At 35.7% G+C, this 19,544-nt stretch overlaps 3 protein-coding genes across 4 annotated transcripts; all 3 read right to left on the bottom strand.

Moving 5' to 3' along the window:
• Nucleotides 1-81: 81 nt before the first annotated feature.
• Nucleotides 82-5,302, bottom strand: LOC113761750 (mevalonate kinase). The gene is made up of 5 exons (XM_027304863.1): nt 5,012-5,302; nt 3,400-3,643; nt 3,055-3,308; nt 1,900-2,313; nt 82-409 (listed from the first exon to the last, which is right to left on the bottom strand). The coding sequence occupies exons 1-5, from the start codon at nt 5,142-5,144 to the stop codon at nt 291-293; spliced, it is 1,164 nt and encodes a 387-aa protein (XP_027160664.1). The 5' UTR covers nt 5,145-5,302; the 3' UTR covers nt 82-290.
• A 2,594-nt stretch (nt 5,303-7,896) lies between these two features.
• LOC113761444 (amidase 1) lies at nt 7,897-14,529 on the bottom strand. 2 transcript variants are annotated; one of them, XM_027304431.1, is made up of 10 exons: nt 14,473-14,521; nt 14,254-14,438; nt 13,521-13,673; nt 11,420-11,544; nt 11,201-11,326; nt 10,211-10,393; nt 9,433-9,574; nt 9,173-9,341; nt 8,296-8,430; nt 7,897-8,140 (listed from the first exon to the last, which is right to left on the bottom strand). In XM_027304431.1, the coding sequence occupies exons 2-10, from the start codon at nt 14,364-14,366 to the stop codon at nt 7,994-7,996; spliced, it is 1,293 nt and encodes a 430-aa protein (XP_027160232.1). In that variant the 5' UTR covers nt 14,367-14,438; nt 14,473-14,521; the 3' UTR covers nt 7,897-7,993. The 2 variants fall into 2 exon arrangements, with proteins under 2 accessions (XP_027160232.1, XP_027160231.1); XM_027304430.1 differs by having other exon boundaries at nt 14,254-14,529.
• Nucleotides 14,530-15,328: 799 nt separating this feature from the next.
• Nucleotides 15,329-19,027, bottom strand: LOC113762589. The gene is made up of 7 exons (XM_027306103.1): nt 18,873-19,027; nt 18,018-18,112; nt 16,924-17,003; nt 16,789-16,844; nt 16,532-16,644; nt 15,946-16,004; nt 15,329-15,767 (listed from the first exon to the last, which is right to left on the bottom strand). Exons 1-7 carry the CDS (start codon nt 18,988-18,990, stop codon nt 15,476-15,478), a joined length of 813 nt encoding a protein of 270 aa, XP_027161904.1. The 5' UTR covers nt 18,991-19,027; the 3' UTR covers nt 15,329-15,475.
• Nucleotides 19,028-19,544: the final 517 nt, after the last annotated feature.

Below are 19,544 nucleotides of genomic sequence, written 5' to 3'. Positions count from 1 at the left end.
TTTTTATATACAGTTATGATACCTCAAAACTGAAACCTGAAGTAAAACAGGCATGCTAAACTTTTAAACCAGAAAAACAGATTGAGAATGAAGATTGAGGCTAATGTCACCCAGGAAAAGACATCTTTTTCTCAACAATGTGATTGTTATTTGATACAATAGCTTTCCGTTACAGAATAATGAACATACAACAATGATCAATGGGAAAATTTGAAGAAACAAATGTCTTCAACAAACTTATATGATTCTAAAGAGATAGATCTTACAATTGGCAGCTGCAGCAGACAATATCAGGAAGTACCGCTGAAGGAAACTTCCATGCCTTTCCCACCTATTCCAGCAATCAAACACTGGAACCCACATGATTCTAAATCTGCAATTACCTTGTCAACAACTGTTCCTGACAATACTGAACAATGTAGTTAAGGAAAGAACATAAAGGATAAAAATCTTAACCCAGACAATGACCAACCTATATAGTTCTCGAACATAAATAAGACATAAAAGTTCAAGTTCAGGAAGGTTTTCTGGATGCAAAATTTATTCCTCGACCGCATAGAATGATGTTAGTACTTCCCAAAAGCAAATGAAGTTAAAGGGTTTCCTGTAAATCATGACAGAAAGTCACAGAAATCTGGAGACCTTGAAGATGTTCACCAGTTTTAGTCAGGCTACAGCAAAGCAATTGCAGGTGCCCCTGCAATCTCCTTTCCCCTACATTGTTTCTTCCATGTATATAGTTACTCAAAATATGTGAGACCCAACATATGAACATAGTTAGCAAACACACATACACAGAAAAGAAACCATTGAAGTTGAGGAAGATATTTAAAGTATAAGTACTTTTCAAGCTCAAGAAAACACTAAAATACTAAGAGATTGGCTATTTTGTTAGGATCAAAGGAATACCTTCCAGTTATCGAATGTTCCTTCTGTGCACTACATGTAAAATAAACACCACATGCTATCATACCAAGCCCAAAACTACTAACCCCTATTTTTTAAATTTAAAGTTGCATTCTAAGGTGAGCTCTATATTTAACTGAAAGACACTACATCTTCATCTCATCTAAACTATCTCACTGTCTCACCTTTTCTCTTACAGTTTTACATCCTTAGAGTAGTTCTGCTTCCAGAGTGATCTTGCCTTAAATTTTACACCCCGTAAAATAGGCAGAAAGACATAAGTTTCCCATGTGATCCAATTCCTTCAAGAATCAAACTCCACATTCTATTCATGGGCCTGAATTTGAATTCATTTGTTCTTAGGTATGTATGCCTTAGCATCTCTCCTAGATCTTTTTAAAATTTCTGTCCTTTTCCATTCATACCCAAGTCTATGTGAGCTTTAACAGCAAATGATCTCCCCAACTCCACAATTACCACTTCTAATTCAAGTCAATTTATTCCAGTCAGTACCATGCCAATAGGACTCTGTGCCATTAGAGTGCACTAAGATTTAATTATTTGTCACTTTGATACCATAATTATCAGAACACCTGCCAACTAAGATAGTAAATCATTTATCAAGGATTCAAATGTAGAAGTTTCAGCTTAAAAGACTTCTCCTTTAAACGATCTTTTGGTATTGTAACTGCAATCTACAACAGTTATGATATGCTCTCTTGTCATTCTACAACCAAAATTTACTGGGAAACTATTCATAATAATGTTGTACATACATGAACTCTAATTCACCAATTGGTTTTTGATAGACAACAAATGACCCTAACTCCTGGACAATCAGCACAAGAGGATTATTTAAAAAAAAAAGGGTAAAAAGGCATAAATGAATGCTGCAGATGCGGCTAAGTCAAGCACAAGAAGGAAACAGAATTTCGAAAAGCAAGAAATTAAGGAGTTATAGGAAGCACTATAAATAGAAGATACAAAGGATACATGTTGGTAGCAGTGTCAAAACACAGCCGCCGCCACCAGCTCCAGTCAACTTCGATGACAGTTTGAACTTTAACGTTGTTCGGAGCACAGTTTCTATTGAAGCATGACTGACACCCATGCATTGAAGCAATCCCTGATTCATTTCCATTAATTCCTCTAATTTCTCTTCCTTCTCAGTTATGGCAAGATCATCAGAAACAGGAGATTGAATAATGGTAGCCATTTCATTGCTGATGGAATCAACAGCATTAAATACAGCAGCCATAGCAGTTGGATGCCTTGCTGTCCGTTCTGAAACACCTGCCACCAATGCTTTTGTGTTTCTCCCTACTTTTGTGTTAGTTATCAACATCTTTAGTGGCATATTAGTTTTGATGCGTGTCAACTCGCCAGACTTAAATTTGATCATGTTACCTGTTTGACAATATTTATCAGTCCAAAGGACAACTAAATTCTGAGAGACCCTTCCCACATTGTGCAAAAATAAGCCAGAATACAGTTGACTAAAACAACATTTTAAGTGTAAAAAATCTAAAGCAGATATGAAAAATTAGATGGTAAAAACAATTTCACTTTCCTGAATTTGTCAAAGGAGTGAATATGCTTCCATCATTTAATAATTGTTCAATGTTGTATTTCATTTGACATCAGCCACTGCTCTCTTAAAGGACCTCAGTTATCTAAACCGTGAAAGCATGAAAGATGTTCAGACTCAACATGTGTTAGTCTATTGTGATTATTCCATTTTACATTACTACTCCAATTGAAAGAAGATATGGAATTATTTTTAACTCTTTATAGTTAAGGAAAGGAAAGGAAAGGTCAATTTTGCCAGCCAAACATTTATCACCAGGATAAGATTTTTTTTTTTTGTTTTTGTGTTTAGTGTTGTTGAGGTTGTTTGTCTAGCTTTCTATTCATATCATTCCCCAGTTACTAGTTCAACCTCCGAATACTGTTACTCCTAAAACTGTAAAAAAACTTCCAGCAGTAATGTTTTCTGTCTGGCAAAGGGCACCCTCTACTTCAGACTAAAGACGATTGAGATAAAGATCATTAAGTTCTCTCTGTTCACTCTCTGTCTCTCCAGATTTTTTTTTTTAATAAGAAGCAAAAGCAGTCAATGTTCAGCCTTTACTTTGTATTTTGACATACCATATGTGCTAACTGTATTATCAATCCCAGATGGCTTCCCATGGATAATTTTTTCACCCTCAAACGCCCATTTGTTCACCAAGTCCAACTCACTATCACCAAATATCTGCCAACCTTGGTGGCCAAAATCCAGCTTTGCAGAGTCTGATAAGGCAAGCAGGGCAGCTGAAAGCGCAACACAAAAGGCAGCAGACGAACCCAAGCCTGATCCAAGAGGAAGCTCAGAATTGACAGTGGCCTTTGCTGGTTTACAACTGATGCCAAAGAAAATGGAATCATGACGTTGCAGGTGATTCAGAATTAAAAAAACATAAATGTTATCATCTCAGAAAAAATGCCACATACCCATGGATAGAGATGTATAGCCAAAGAAATGCAGAAATACCAGAAGCGAGCCCTATTTTCACCTCTGGAATGTTCTGTTCATCAACTAAGGCTGCAATTGCTTTTGTAGTTTCCAGTGAGCATGACGTTGGTGAAGAGGCACTAAAACTGCCCAACTCTGGGATAGCTTCCTTGATTTTTCCAACCAGCCAAGAAAATTCTAAGTCCATATCCTTGAGGTAGAGTTTAAGTGTATCATCATTATCTACACAAACAGACCATAGAAAATAAAGAGGAATAACTTCATCACGAAGCAACAAACTAGAAATGCTACAACTTGATTAGAGGAGAAGATGATTAGAGTCAGCTTATCCAGCAGTGGTCACACAGATGTTGATATATTAGGTAACCTTTACAGCTGTAAATTACAAGATTTTGGAGGATTGAATTGGACGACTCCTCAATATACTGGAATTTAAGCTAAATCCCATAATCGAGCCACATACTACATCAACGAAGTTGACCAAGCAAATTATTCTGTTTCAGCTAAATAAAAGTTAAAAAAAAATAAAAATGGAAGGGCTTAATCCAGATCTATATTTGCTTTTCCTAGCCATCTGAACAAACATGTCTGGGGTGAATTTGGTTTGTTCTAAATCAAGTAGCACTATCTCTAATCTATACGCAATGACTGTAGTGAAAGTCACTTTATCAGTAAATTTCAACAGACGAAAATATTACGGTTAAAGGATCAAACTCGAATATCCCCAGAGAAGAGACCAGCTTAGTAACCCTCTTATCATTCAAATATCCAGAAACATTCCAACATTTGCCAAAAAAACAGTATGAATGAAATTAGGACCAGAAGTTCATTCACTTTTCAGTGCAAGCTAATTGAATTTGTAGAACTAAGCACAAATTTTACCGCAGCAGTGTCTTCTTGCACTAGTAAATTGCCAATAAATAATCTCAAATAACAAAGTAAGATTTTGCATGACACAGAGTTGACTAAAACAACCACCAAACAATTTCAAACTGTGAAGCATGAGACGTCTCATGGAATGACTAACAAACACTTAAAGGTTTTGTATGAATTCCTCCCAGTACGAAAATTGCTAATGCTTTCGAATAAACCCAAGATTACGATTTTGAAGGACTTTCCTATAAACCAATAAATCTTTTCAAATTTTTTTGTCAAACAGGAATCATTGCGCTCGTGTCAGACCACCCTGTCTAGAGAAAGACCCACTGTACTTGTCAAGGGGAAAATACAAAACGCAAGTCCTGATTATTAGCAGAGACTCAAACTCTCCAAGATCCTTAATATTTGATCAAACCATGGTTAGGCAATAAATTTATCCATAAATATTGGCACAAGCTAGCTCTTTTTGTCCTATAAACACCTTATGCAATTATACCTCAACTGCATGGTAATATCATGTTATTCCATACGGATACAACACCATAATACACAGATTAGGACCAATCAAATCCTCATATCATGCACTAATCACCACTTAATTATCCCAATCAAGAAGCCAAATGCAACATTAACCAAGATTACCTCTTCCAAGATTTCAATATCATTAGAAGCCCCCCATTGAAACAAAACAAGAAAGAAACAAGGGAATACCAGAAGGGGTGGGGAAGCGGAGGGAAACATAAGTGTAGAGATCGATAGCGGCAGCCATGGCCGTTGATCCGTGGACCACAGCATGCTCTCCAGCCAGTATGATTTTCCCTGGAGCTCTAGCTCTTGCTTCCATTTCTTTATTCTTCGAAATCCAATTGGATTTTTTTAGTTATTTTGTTGGGTTTTTCAAATACAGTAGGATATGGATGTATGATTATGAATTAATGCTCATTATTGAGAGCAGAGAATTTTGGCTGGGAATGCCGGAGAAATTCAATGCAAGAAATTGATTCCCGGTTTTGTTTGGAGGACGGAGTTTTTTTTTTTTTTTGGGTTAAATTAATATCATTATTGTGTCAACACAGATTGCAGGCGCGTGAGCCGTCTTTAAGATAGCGGGTTTGGACAGATTATTTGAAAAAGGGAAGCTTTCTTATCAAAATTTTTTTTGTCAATTCTTTATACATTAGTATATTAATCAACTTATTATTTTACATATAACAGATTACAAAATACACTGAAGTGAATCATACAAAAAGTAAAAAATTTAAATAACCTTTAATCAAACATATAAGTGGCTATCTCTCTCATTGGGAAATTTTGTTAAAACTCTTGACTGCATTTGTCATTTTCTTGAATATTTGATTTTTTCTAGAGGTAATAATTTGTTATATATATATATATAGTTTGGACACCATAATCCAGAAAATGTTATTTGAAAAAGAAAAATGTTGACCAAATATACATTCATACTAAAACCAATTAGGAATAAAGAATCGTAAGTAAGAGATCCCGTGTTCGAACCTTATCACTTACACAAAAAAAAAAAAGAAATTCAGAAAAAAATACTGAAACCAATGAATAATTTTTTTTTTTGATAATACATATGCTCAACGGTTTTCCTATAAAGAGCAACAACTATGACTAAACACATTCAATCTTCTACGTAAACAATGACATGAATATATATAAATTAACATCATAAACTTTAGATGGCTTTGAATAATCTTATATGATAAGAAAAAATCCTCATATCAAATTTTCTAGTATGTTCATTTTTTTTTTGTTCACCTTAATATACTATGAAATTGTAAACTAAAATAATAATTTTGGAAATTTTACCCGAAAAAAAGAAATAATTTGAGGAATTATGATTCATAGAATAACAAGTTGCTCCAACTTACACTAATTAAAAAGAAAAAAGTTGCTCTTCAGCAGCCTTTTTGCTTTGCAACTCGTCACTTGCTGCACACGCGCCCCACAGAAGTTGGGAGAATGTCAATTTCATAGGGTTGGTAGACTTTTCAAGCTGTAGTCAAAGTCAGCGTTCATAAAAGTTTCGCTTTTCAGCCATACCGTTAGTGAAACCTCTCCAACCCCACCATTAAAAAAAAAGAAAAAGAAAGCTACAATATGTGGATCTAGTCCCTCACATTTTTATTATTTTTTAGGCCCTTGCTTTCAACATAATGCAATTTTTTACCACACGCAAACGATATGCACTGTTTTAGTCCTAAAACCTAATAGTGGCTGTAAGCTTATTAAAGATGATTGCGATGGGTCGACAAAGACAAACTAAGTTTGTTGAGGAAATTGAGAAACACAGGGTCAAAGATTTCGAGAAGAAATTAAACATGAAGGCCAATTGCGATACACACGAGTTTTTTTTTTTTTTTCCAAAAAACTTGAGGAATTAATTTAAACTAATATATACCAAGGGATTTGGCACATTTTAGAATTTAGCTAGGATGCACAAGGGAGTGATATCTTTTTTGCTAGTCAAATTAACATTACATGGTGACCACATCCCTTCTTTCAAACAAAATATTGATCTATTATGGATCTTGGAAAAGGTTTTGTTCGCATGAGGGTTGAAAATGCATCATTTTCAAGAGCAGATGACTAAAGTATGTAGTCTAGATATTTGAAGGACTCTTTAGGCGATTTCCCGAAAAGGATGAACAAGAAAAGATAAACCATGTCAAAAAAAAAAAAAAAGTTACATGCGGCCTTCGCCAACCATTTGCTTCAAGATTCGGATCTTACAAATGTTTTTGTAGAAAAATTAACGAGTTTAATTCTGTGCATATTAGGTGTATAACATAGTTATAGGCTACCTTGTTCACATTGCCCTTTTTCTCCCAAAAAAAAAAAATTTACATTTTTCGTGAACACGTTTTTTAGTCATCTTTTTACCTTATATACGTCAAATCGTTACGGTGCATTCTTCTACAAAAAATCCGAGAAAATAGATTTCATATGATTCCATTCCATACGTGCCTGAATCTCTAAACTCGCTCATTTGAATAATTTTTGTACCTTAACAGTAGACCACTCAAATGATTAACTCATTTTTGCAAACAATTAAGTATGTTTACAAATATGTTGAAAATCAGTAACATGAATGTACACAGTACACAGTCGTATTACTACAATCAGATCCACCATTTCTAGCAATGGTAAGTCCTCTTTTTCAAAGATAATCAGATCCACCATTTCCCAGCTATATCAGCTAAATGAGAAGCAGAAAGACAAATGTGGTAGGTAAAAAGAGCAGGGATGGCCGCCAATTTACCATTCTGAGGGGGTTAACAAATTATCATTTTATTTAACAATGTAAATCATTTTGATCATAGTGTAAACTTTAAAAATTATTTTGTGGGATGCACATGGAGTTGGAAATGATCTATAATATGTGCTCTAAAGTTTACAATTCATCAAAGAGTATAGTTTTTCAAATTCAATAATTGGGTCATCTTGGTCCTTAAACTTTATTATAACTGTTCCTTCTACCCCTTGTTCATGGTGATAGTGCCAAAATAGAAAATGGGATGCAACAGAATTTAAAAAGTAAGTAAAGGCAAAGAGTGAAAAGAGACAGCAAGAATCAGCAGGAAAAAAGGCTCCATTAATTGGTATTCAGCTGTTTAGGGAAACAATAGTGAAACTTAAAATCTGCATCTAGGGAGAAATACAACTCAGCTAGTCAATATTCAGCAATTCAAACTGCTCCTTAAGGGTGGTGTACATAGTCTCCACAACGTTTAGTAATAACCAATCCATACCTTTCTTTGCCAACAATGAAACTGCAATAGGAAGATTTTCATACATCCCTAGAGGTACACTTACCTGTTGATGAAAGCAGTTTTTGCAAAGAACCAAATTAGAGCTTTCAGGGAAAGCATGTGTCAGTATCTCCACATTCCTTAAAGCCAAAAAAAAAAAGGTGTATCTCCGCATTCAACAAGGTTATGTAGAGAGAGAGAGAGAGAGAGAGAGAGAACCTGACAAAATCCAGAAACTCCTGCAACAGATAACAAACTAAAAGCCTTGGCACGAAAAATTTCTAGTGAGCTTGCCTCCTGTTGAAGTTTTGGAGGAGGTCCAGCTACTGTAGGGAGTGCAAGGATGCCAAAATCCTACATTTTGTATAAAGAGTATTCACTTAAGAATGGCAGAAACTGTTAAACACCAAGCTTATTAAAATCTGTTCTACAATTTCAAGTTTAATAGGAAAAAGGATAGCCAACACCAATCCATGATCAACAAATTTAATTGGAAAAAGGATAGCCAATTTTTTTTTTTTTTAAGAAGGATTACTCTCTTACAGAAGATAAAAAGCTATAAAAAGACCTAGATGATTTTAAGACCTAAAATATGTACGTGTACGTGACCACAAGGATGAAGGCCTTCTATTCTGAAGGTTATAGTCCTTTGAAAGTGTTTAAAAAAAAATAAAAACATTTTAAGGAAAATTCTCACATTCAACTTTCATTCCAAAGAATCAAATAAATCATGCAGCTTTAAACGGAGGAACATGTTGATACACCATCAACTGTTGCTTACAACTGGGAAAGGGAAAAGCTTGAAGAGTGAAATTCTAAACGTGTATTCACTGTAATAGCCTCCTATCACACCATGAAAATGGTTTATAGGCAATGGTAATCGATCATGATAACTTTAACCTTTGTGTTCCTATAAAAATTCAGCAAGTTTACTGCTGCCAGAGTATAACGTTCTTACATTGTCCTTTCTTCCTTTGAATGTATGTGACATAAACTTCTATACATGCATAGACAGGTCTGGACAAGGTATTATAATGATCACAAAAATACCCTCACACAGGAGGGAGGGAGGGAGGGAGAGAGAGAGAGACCCCACCTCCAAGAAAGCAGTAAGTGCAGCAATTAGTTCACTCTTCACACTGTGGCAGACATCTATATGTTCATCCATTGTCCTAACAGCTTCCCATACTCTTTCTGATATACCTGGACCCAAATTAGGCTTGGCTGTGGTGACCCATTCACCATGATTTTTCTTGAATTCATATCTGCTTAAACCAAAATGGGTTCAGGAATGGAGATAAGAAGTCACACCATGCTTATTGAACTACCAGATAGACTGAATATGTATATTTTCACCTCTGAAGCAACCGCATGGCACTTGAAAGCGCTGCTAAGGAGGCTATACTATATTCTTGGTTTCCAGTACTCCAGAAATGCTTCAAATTTGGAACTTTCTCCTCAACATAATCTCCCAGACTTGCAAACTTTATGCAATGACCTGCAAAATTCATTTGATGTGCTAGCACCTGTTAACAAAAATATTTTTTAGCTCAACATAAGTCCTATTCATCGGACTTCTGTTATTCTCCTAGTTTATTGACTGTAGCACGTGATAGGCTTGGATTCACGAGAGACAAAAGATGACATAAGATTGTAGTTGACAAGCATGTTTATGGATCCTTGGTTGTCCCATCTCAGGATGGAGTAGCAGCAAGAAGTAAACTTTATATGGAAAATCCTTGTCCCCAATAACTAAACAAACTAAGATTTCTTTTAATGTCTCTTAAAAAGGAGATTTAGTCTTTTGGCTGTGAGAAAATTGTCAATATCGTGGCTTATTGTTACTCAGCTTTACAGGTTTGAGAGGCTTCTGATTTTTGTACTCTCTTTTTCATTAGCATATTTCTGCCCCTTCAGATGAGGATGCATGTAAATCTGACCGCTCCACAAAATAAGGTGTGTAACTTATTTTGCCTTTCATTTTCTATTTCCAACATTAAGCGTGGTGTTTGAGCGTGCGGTTCCCAACAACTAATCAAATTCATGGGTTAACAAGTAAAATGTGTTTTCCTTGTAGTCTTTAAGTTCACGTAGGAATTTAAAAGAATTCAAATAGCATCATGATCACACTTACGGCCATAGGACTTCTCCACTGACTGTGTGATAACCCTGGTTAATTGGTCTCCTGGAGAATCCATGAGCTTGAAGCAATCCTCTGCAATAACAATACTACTGGGTGCTACAGAGCTGGCATCATGCACTTCTAAAAGAATTCTTCCAACGTGCTTCAAGATTACAGGATCCCTAGCAAACCATCCTGAAATAACATTTTCAATAAAACAAATGTCAAGAACTTACATCTGTATGACCACAGACCAAAAGAATATCAAAGAGACTGTGTACATGTCTGCATCTGAGAAAAAGAAAGTTTTGGGAAGAGTAGGGAAAGGGAAAGAAGAGTTAGGGTGACTTAAAAAGCACATTCATACTCAACGAAACATCACAGACAGAAGCAGAGAGGGTGAGAGAGAAGGCTTTACAGCCGATTTTACACTCATTGCAACAGCCTATAATGTTATTCAGTAAGCATTCTATCCCATGGCAAATGGACTTTCTCTTGTTCTTACAGCATCACCTAGAGATAGCATTTTACAGTTGCAAATCAGCGAAACAAAGACAATCAAGAAATCCTCTTGATATCCAGCTAACCAGTTTCAAAGCAAAACGAAAAAATAGATTCAGCAGACTTGAAAGATTTAATTGCAAACAGCTTACAAAAGATGTTCAATTAGTTGGTGTTGACTTCTAACTGGAATTCAAATTAGAAGAGTATTACCAGTCCATAAGTGGCATTTAAGCAAATCTCATGTTAGTTTTCCTCTTGCATACTTGCTACAATCATCAGTGACTTTGAAATAAGGGATTCTGATAATAGTACACAGAACAACAGTGCATCAAATTTGCCTTACATTTTGGGAGGTGATGAGTTTTTCCATTAAGACATCACACACTGGAATATATTAGGCACTATTACATTAAAGAATTAATTTTCCCGAGTTGGGTTTAAAAAGAGAACTTTTAACATGCTGTACATCACAATACTAAATTGTACTTCTATGCTAACCTACTGTATCGAAACTCTGTGCCATTGGAATTACTCCCTTGGTGGAAACAATTCCATGGGAGGGCCGAAAACCCAAAATTCCGCAATATGAAGCTGGAACTCTTACACTTCCTCCAGTGTCGGTACCTGTATTAGATGGAATAATTGATTCAACTAGCTTACAAAAAGTCAACTAGCTATGAGAATTCAACTAGCATACTTGTAATTCTGGAAACTCACCTAAGGAAAAATCTACTGTCATTGCACCAACTGCAACTGCAGATCCGCTAGAGGATCCTCCAGGTACCCGATCTGGAGCACATGTATTAGTTGGTGTTCCATAATGTACATTTTCACCATTTATGCTGCCAAAGGACAATTCTTTCAGCTAAAGGATCTTCTAAATTTAACGAGAATTCCCCAGACCTTTCAGTGTGATGCACAATGAGAAAATGAGCCTAAATGCATTTCTAAGGTTGCTAGCAAAAGAACTAACTTTTGAATGCTTCTTTAGCATTTTGGACTAAGGGTAAAGAAAGTAATCATATATGGCCAGGAAAGGATAAGATTTCATAAAAGAAAAACAGGTCACCAAAGATGACTTGTATCTATTTCAATATATTGAGGTGCAAGAAACCTAGAGTTGAAATATTTTCATCAAATGTTCATGTTTGACATTGACTCAAGTTTAGATGGAAGTTTTAGATGGACAGTATCTGATATATACAAATTCAAAACAAGGGGCTTGAAAAGGTACAAATACACCATAAGCCACTTCATTAATCACTAAGGTAGCTTAGTGGGGCTCAATTGACATTTGTGTGAGTGAAGATGGAAAGCTAAAAACTATTTTGAAGTAGTCTAAAATGGGAATATGGACACATCATGTTGACATGGAAGGAGTCTATCTGGTGTGAAAGAATTGAAGACAGGATTCAGCAATCTTGAACTTGGATTTGAGAAATTGACACCAAGTTTCATGTCTAGTTCACAAACAGCATAAAGAAAGTACCAATTTGAGAACTGTGTAAACCTACATAAAAGAGAGAGATGTTTCAAGAATCTCCAGAGATCAACCTATAAACTGATATACTGGGAGATGCTGGGATAACGATATTGACAATTCAATTTTTCGCAAAACAAGCATTAAATTTGTTTTCTGTCACCTTTGATCCCAAATACTTGGTCAGATAGGCATTAGCTTTTTAAAGATTTGCATAATAGGCTTTACCATCTGTAAGCTTGCAACAATTACTCATTGAACTTATCATTAAACCTTCCTTCTTTAACAGCTTTCAAGTTTCAGAGGGTCTTACTTCAGCACCAATGGATGGTTAATCAGAATGACTAGAACACAACACAATTTTAAATGAAAAATTCAGACACCCAAGTGCATTGTGAACTTAAATTTGTTCCATTAGGTTTGCAACTAGACAGAATTTATAATTTTTTTCTTCTTATTAAGTACTGTAAATTGATATTTTCTCTTTCTTGATTGTTGGGTATATTGGAACAGGCGTTGAAGCAGGAGTTGAGCATAATTTTATGAAGGAAGTGAAGACAAAATCATTCCATTGACGAAGTAGACTCCAGGAGGAAACTCTCTAATAAATCTTTAAGAGAAAATTCATATAAAGCCCAAACTTTGCCATTTCTTTAGACGTTGCAAATGTTTCCACTTTGCTATTGATATACTTCATACACAGAAATTATTCTATAGCAAGAAATGCATACAGTTCTGTCAACTTACCATAGATGTTACCTAGCCTCGTGTAAATACCCATTATCAGCATGAACCCTATTTCCTCTAAAGAGCCCTTTGAATTTATTTTGACTTTAACCAGAAAGGCTGGTAAATTAGAGGTTGGCTTAGAGATAAGAAGTGAACATACAGCTGATAGAACGCCAACCACCATCTTTTTTCCCATCCAAAATATTTCCCCTACTTGTATACCCAACATCACTTGAATTGACAGTTTTTGACACAAATAGGAATGTAGGAATGTGAATCTGGTGTCCAAGTCAATATCCTAAAAGCCAAGAGAGTTAGCTGGATACTTAACAGTCAAAATAGTCATTTTGTTTTACTGAGGAGTACAACTCATCCCTTTTATGATAGATCATTATGTAACCATTACAAGAAAAGTTTGCTAATAATAAGTAGTATGAAAGAAGCTATCAAGAATGGTTCCAGAAGACTAAATAAACAATGTTGAGCATACCAGCAAGTATCTAGCCAAATAATACTGGAAAGCCCAGAAAAGTAACATGAACTTTCACCGCTGAAAGAAATTAGAAAAGAAGCTTCACAGCAAAATTATGAGAACGTGAAGTTCCTTACCTGTAAGCCATTTCATCCATGACAGTTTTACCAACACAAGTGGCACCAGCCTTTAAAAGAGCCAAAACAGCAGGTGCAGTAGATGTTGCAGCAGAATGAGTCCGTGCCCAATCAGGATTTCCAAATCCAGTCACATATCCATCAACATCAAATCTGCCAATCAAAATTTGACCTATCAATGCAATTTATACATCCCACAACCTAAACAAAAGGAAATGAAAACATTTAAATGGAATCCCAACATACTAAACGACTACCTAATTTCATATATGCAGGATAAACAAAATCTAGAAGCCTCATTTTAAAGCCTTCACTCACCCCTGCTATCGGTGTTCTCATAATGAAGTAAATCAATAAAAACAGTAAAAAGGCCAAAATAAGGCAAATTTAAATCAAGAACTAAAAATTATTCACTCAATACCACTAAAACACTTGGGAGTATTGGGAGATAGAAGCAAAGTTTTATTTTTCTGGCAGCTAAAACTCCAATAATTTGCGATTCTTTTTCGCTGTTTTTCCTTTCATATTCACCCTTGAGTCTTGTGCGAGACCCCCACAAATGCCAGCACTATCTAAACAACAAAATACAATAATCTAAAACAAGACTAAGGAACTACACAAACATGTTGAGCACCACGAGATAGACTGAGTACTTGGTTCGTATATAAGAGCATATGTTGGATAAGACCATATTGACAAATGATGATTGAAGTAAAGAAAAGGGGCAACTCACATGTCTTTGACAGCAAAAGTGAGGCCACTCAAGGGGAGTTGAGATGATGAAGAGCCTGATTTTAGGATGAACTTGTCCATGAAAGCTCCATTGTCTGATGAGCCTTTTGCCATTCTCCTCTTACTCCTTAGTCTGGCAGTGTGATAGCGTGCTTCTTTTCCCAGGAATTAAACGCTGCCGGTATCCTGGAGATAAGGAGGCAACGGAGGCAACAGCGTCCTTTGATGATTTGATTTCTAACCACTACATTAACGATAGTGCGACCAGTGTCCGACGACTACAGCCACTAATTAATGTTTTTCTGGAGGAAGAAAAAGGGAACTATAGGATAAAAAACAAGTATGATCATGGTCTTAGAAGTTTTGGCGGTCCAGTCCCTCTGATTTTTCAATTGACTCTTGTGATCCACCCCTTCTCCTTACTTAACACAGAGTAGAAGTAGATATAAAATAAATTGACAAAAAAAAAAAGTTTTAGAAATGAAGTTTCATTTGGGATTGCACGCTTTTGGGTGCTAAAAGTGACATTTGGCAACTAATTTTCTATGGGTGTCTCTATATTTAATTTCTCGTAAATTAAGGAGTCCAATATTTCTTTAAAAGCACTTTAGTTAAAAGAACTTATATCAGAAATATTTCTTTATAAGTCACCGTGATTTCAAACAGAACTTTAGATTGATGGAAAAAAGTACATATCAAGACCAAAAATAAAAAATCATAAAATACTAATCTCTCTCTCTCTTCCAAAAAGGGAAAAAAAAACACTGCATTTCAAATAATTGTATAGTATAAACAATACTCATAACAACAACTGCTACCAAAGTTAATTTAATGAGAATTTGGGGTAGCTTTGTTTAGCTAGAAGATTTGGTTTTGTTCTTCTAAGAAGGCTAAGCACCCAGTTAAGTACAAAATATGGGCCAAAACTTGGGTGGACCTGATCTTCATAGACTTATGGTTCAGATTGTGCCACTCCATTTGGTGAGATAGTGTAGCACAATTTAGACCATTGAATCTTTGAAGATCGGGTCTACCCAAGTGTGAGCCTAAAATATAAACATAAACAAGATGAAGGAGAAGGGATCCACATAATGATGGAGTGAGGTAATTACCACTACCGGATAGATGATGTTCCACTGGGTACAAAGAGACAGGTCAGAGATTATATTACAAGACCAGAAGGATGGAATAGAACGAATTAATCGGAAGCCAAGGAAGAAATTCTACTCTGTATAATCAGAGTCCTCATCAATCAAGTACAAGTTTGGAACTGCAGGGGCATGTTCATGAGGTTCTTCCTCATCCTCACTTATTTCAGGAATTTTCCAACCCAAATTCTTCAGATAGACTTTATCATATGCATCAATATTCAATCCTGAGGCAAGAAACATTTCCAACTCAATCACAAATTGATTTGTTCTGCCTGTTAGGAAGCATCTGGCTGCCTCAGAGACTAGGATTCTAAATCTTTCTCGCTTTGCCTCGGGTGATGTTCTTGAACTGGTTTGCTCATTTCTGTGAACATGAGGGTTTGTAGTGAGCTCACTACCCCAAATAATTGGAATATCAATTGAACTATGTCGAAGACAAAAATATAGTGCTATAAAGCAAAGGAGGAACGTCTACTGTAATCATGCTGCCTAAAATTGCTGCAATTTATTCCAATAAACACGACCATACACAGTCATATTACCTTCTCCAGGATTCAATAACACCGAGTATGTGATGAACAACAATGTCAACATCCTCCTCCTGGATGCAAAATAACAAAGGGAGTATATTGGTAAACTCTTAAAAGACAGCTTTGTGTAAGAGATGAGTCAGTTCCATTTCGCAGAACTGAAGTATACAATGACCATTTTGTACAGCAGGTAGTTTCTATTCCTAAGGTAATGATTGTCACATCTCAGTCTGGGCAGAAAACATGGAATTCAGATAACAACTAACAAGCTTACACTTTTCTATCAACAAAAGAGTCTGGGAGCTGGCAGAGAAGTAAAATGGTGTCAGAAATAGAGATCTAGAAAGTTTCACAGGTTTTTTTATGAGCTTCATTGCCAAAAAGGTTGATAGGCTAAGGTGCAGCCCCAGGCCCCCAGTGGTTCATGGACTTCAAGCAAGAGCTAAAGTTTCCAAACCAATCACATTTTTCTTGTTTTTTATTCTTTTTCTTGTGTCTTGCCCAACAGCTCCCCATAAAGATCGAGATCCTCTATGCAATTAAAGATTACAAATGCGAATGCGTCAAGTAAATGAAAAGGGAGAAAGATAAAATCAACCTGAGTTAAAGCTTGAATTTCCCTTCTCATCCAGTCATAGAGCCAATGACTTGGCTGAAGATACTTCTGCAACTTCCAATAACGGGTTGGATTAAATATATCAATTAATGTACCTGTTTATCTTGCATTAAACAAAGAAAGGGACACTTGGTCATGAAACACGCGAAGCAATGAAAGAAAACATGGTTCCTACTAAATACAACAGAGGGCTAAAAAATTAAGTACGCTTATGAAATGACAAAGAAGCAGCATGGTACCTGTTTCACAGTAATAGGACTGTAGCCTGTATTTGTGTGCTTTTGTAAAGAAATCACTGAGGATTTGATTAACAAAAGTATGAGCAAAAACCTACAGCGACTTGTACAACTACAATTGACGAAAAACCATTATACCTTTTATGAAAATCCTGACCAATGAAATGCCTTTGGAAAGAAATTCCATCACATCCGTGTATAATAGAAAAGTTCTCAGTCTGCATGTCAGAGATACTAGAAAGTTGATCTTCACTGAAAAAAAGAAAATAATACTACTCCAAAGGAAGAGAAACAACAAAGAGGAAAATAGATGCACCAATTAAGGGATAACTGAAGAATTCATTAGTCCCTTCAAATTTCCTTTTTCTTCTAGTATCTTTTGGTTGGAGTTGTTGAATTATATGCGATTATTTCAAAAGCTTTTCTGCAGAAAAGAAGCACCAGCACTCTTGGAAAATTCTTACTGTAAGTAGAGGCTCCATGACATATAATTAGGTTCCACGGACTAATCTAGAAGCAAGGTGCCACAGATAATGGACTTGTAAAGCAAGTAGGAATCCTGTATTTCATGACCATTCTTTCCCTTTGCTACTCATTCGACTACTTCAGAAATGACCCCTGTTTCAATCATAGAGAATCTAACAGATTTACCTTTTCTTTTTTTCATTTTATCCCCTTCACCTTAACTGGTTTGCAATAAAGGAAAAGCTAATACTCATGGTTGGCCTCTTTAAATAGTCCTACAAATCCTGTTAAGCGGTCACTCCACAACACCTATACTTTTGCTACTGAAGGCAAAACAATTAGTCCTAAAACTCACTTCATAAGATCAATTTGCACCAAAATCATAAATAAAGCAAACCAACTCAGCATTTTTTTTAAACAACTTTTAAACAATTCTAGACAAATTCCCTACGTTTCTGATAGAAGTTTAGCGTGAATATCAGCCAAGTGACAAATTTCATATCACTTAATATCATAAGCAAAAAGGAAATTTTGGAAAATAAACAAACAATATCTAGCATATACGGGCTCCCCTTCCATCTTATTAAAAGACAGGAAAACCAACAGAGACACATATAATTGCAACTCTTTGTAGATGTTGTCATTTAATTAGACCACATCCTTTTGATCAAAAGATTCAAACTTTACCATGAGTTCAGAAACATGAGCAGTTCCCAAGGAATCAAGCGAACGAAAGTAATCTAACTGTCAGAACAAAAAACCCAAACCTTGCATAAAGGACATTTTACTGAAGTAGGTGGTGCAGAGTAATTTGAAGCTACCACTTTGGTCCAACGCAAAATGCAGTTGTAGCAAAATTTATCTGTAAAGCAACAGCTCAGTTACTGACCAAATGGTTTTTCCAAGAAATTGTAATTCAAGTCAAATTTCTGTAGCTGTGGGATTCAAATATTTATACACTGACTTAAAATATTGTTTACATTCTAGTACTAAGTATGCCTTGAATGATTCAGCATTTCATCTCTCCATAACCAATGCATTTCTTAAAAATTAAGGTCCTAATTTCAGCAAAAAATCCAACCTTTTGGATTCTAGTTATCCATTCTATCCTTCATCAGACAAACAAAAAAATCCCCAAAGAACTAGTTAAACAATCAAACTAGGGAGGAATAATTGGTGGGACATACAGAAGAGTAGATAAAGGAAACTGTAAGCGAAATGGAGCAAGAATGTGATATCTTTGTTAAACAAATTGATTCAAGAATTTGATAGCTCAGAGCACTTAAACAAACTTTTGATATAAATTTGAGGGCTTCCCACAAATTTTGAAACAAATTTTCCGTTGCATCTCCAATTAGGGTTTCAAGAACTGCAATATTCCCACAAATTCTCCATTTGACAGTTCAGGCACTTAAATGAACTTTTGACATAGATTTGAGGGCTTCCCACAAATTTTTTGAAACAAATCCTCCATTTACATCTCCAATTAGGGTTTCCAAGTACTGCGATATTCAAACTTCTCGACTAAATTCAATCAAATTCTTGCGATTTTATTTGAAAGGAATTATTGTTCAAAACCTACTAAGAACAGAAAAGTAAATCAGGAAGAGAGATAGTCGTACGGAAACATTGGTCCAAATACGACTCATCGATGACGGGTCCGAGGCAGATGGGGCACGGGTTCGGGTTTGGATTCGGATGGGGAGAAAGTGTATCGCTCTTGCTCTGATGGTGCTCCATTTTTTTTTAATTTCTTTTCTTTTTTCCCCAGAGGAAGAAGAAATAGCCAATCAAGAAAACCAATCTGTACTAAAGCCGTGGTGGCTCTTCTACAGTTCTACTTACTTAAGAGAAGCGGTTGAGAGAAAGCGGGGTTTGAGGCAGCTTAAGAATAACGCTTCTAGAAGGTACTACTAATTTGTATTTGTTCAAGTAATATCTACCCAATGCTCAATTTGGAATTTCCTTTTGTGAAACTACAATTCTTTGTGACCAAATTACGAAAAATTGAATATGGAATTATCTTTTTTTATATATTTTTTCTTCCCCTTCCCTTAATCCCTTCCTATTCCCAAACTTGACAGCCAAGTTTGAACCCTAATCTGTCGGACGGACATAAAATTCCTGATAATGGCTATTGATTTGAATATGGAATTATCAATCTGAACTGTTGGGAGGGCATAAGTCCCTGACAAAGGCTATTGTCTTGAATCTGGAATTATCGACTAGTCTTTAGTGACACCAATTTTAAACTTTAAATTGTAAAAGACAAAAGAAATCTAATTCATGTGGGA

This window comes from Coffea eugenioides, chromosome 2, assembly GCF_003713205.1.
Source record: "Coffea eugenioides isolate CCC68of chromosome 2, Ceug_1.0, whole genome shotgun sequence".
In the NCBI taxonomy this organism is placed as follows: Eukaryota; Viridiplantae; Streptophyta; class Magnoliopsida; order Gentianales; family Rubiaceae; genus Coffea; species Coffea eugenioides.
The sequence above is the reverse complement of the archived record's forward strand: the minus strand, read 5'-3'. Positions and strand labels throughout refer to the sequence as shown.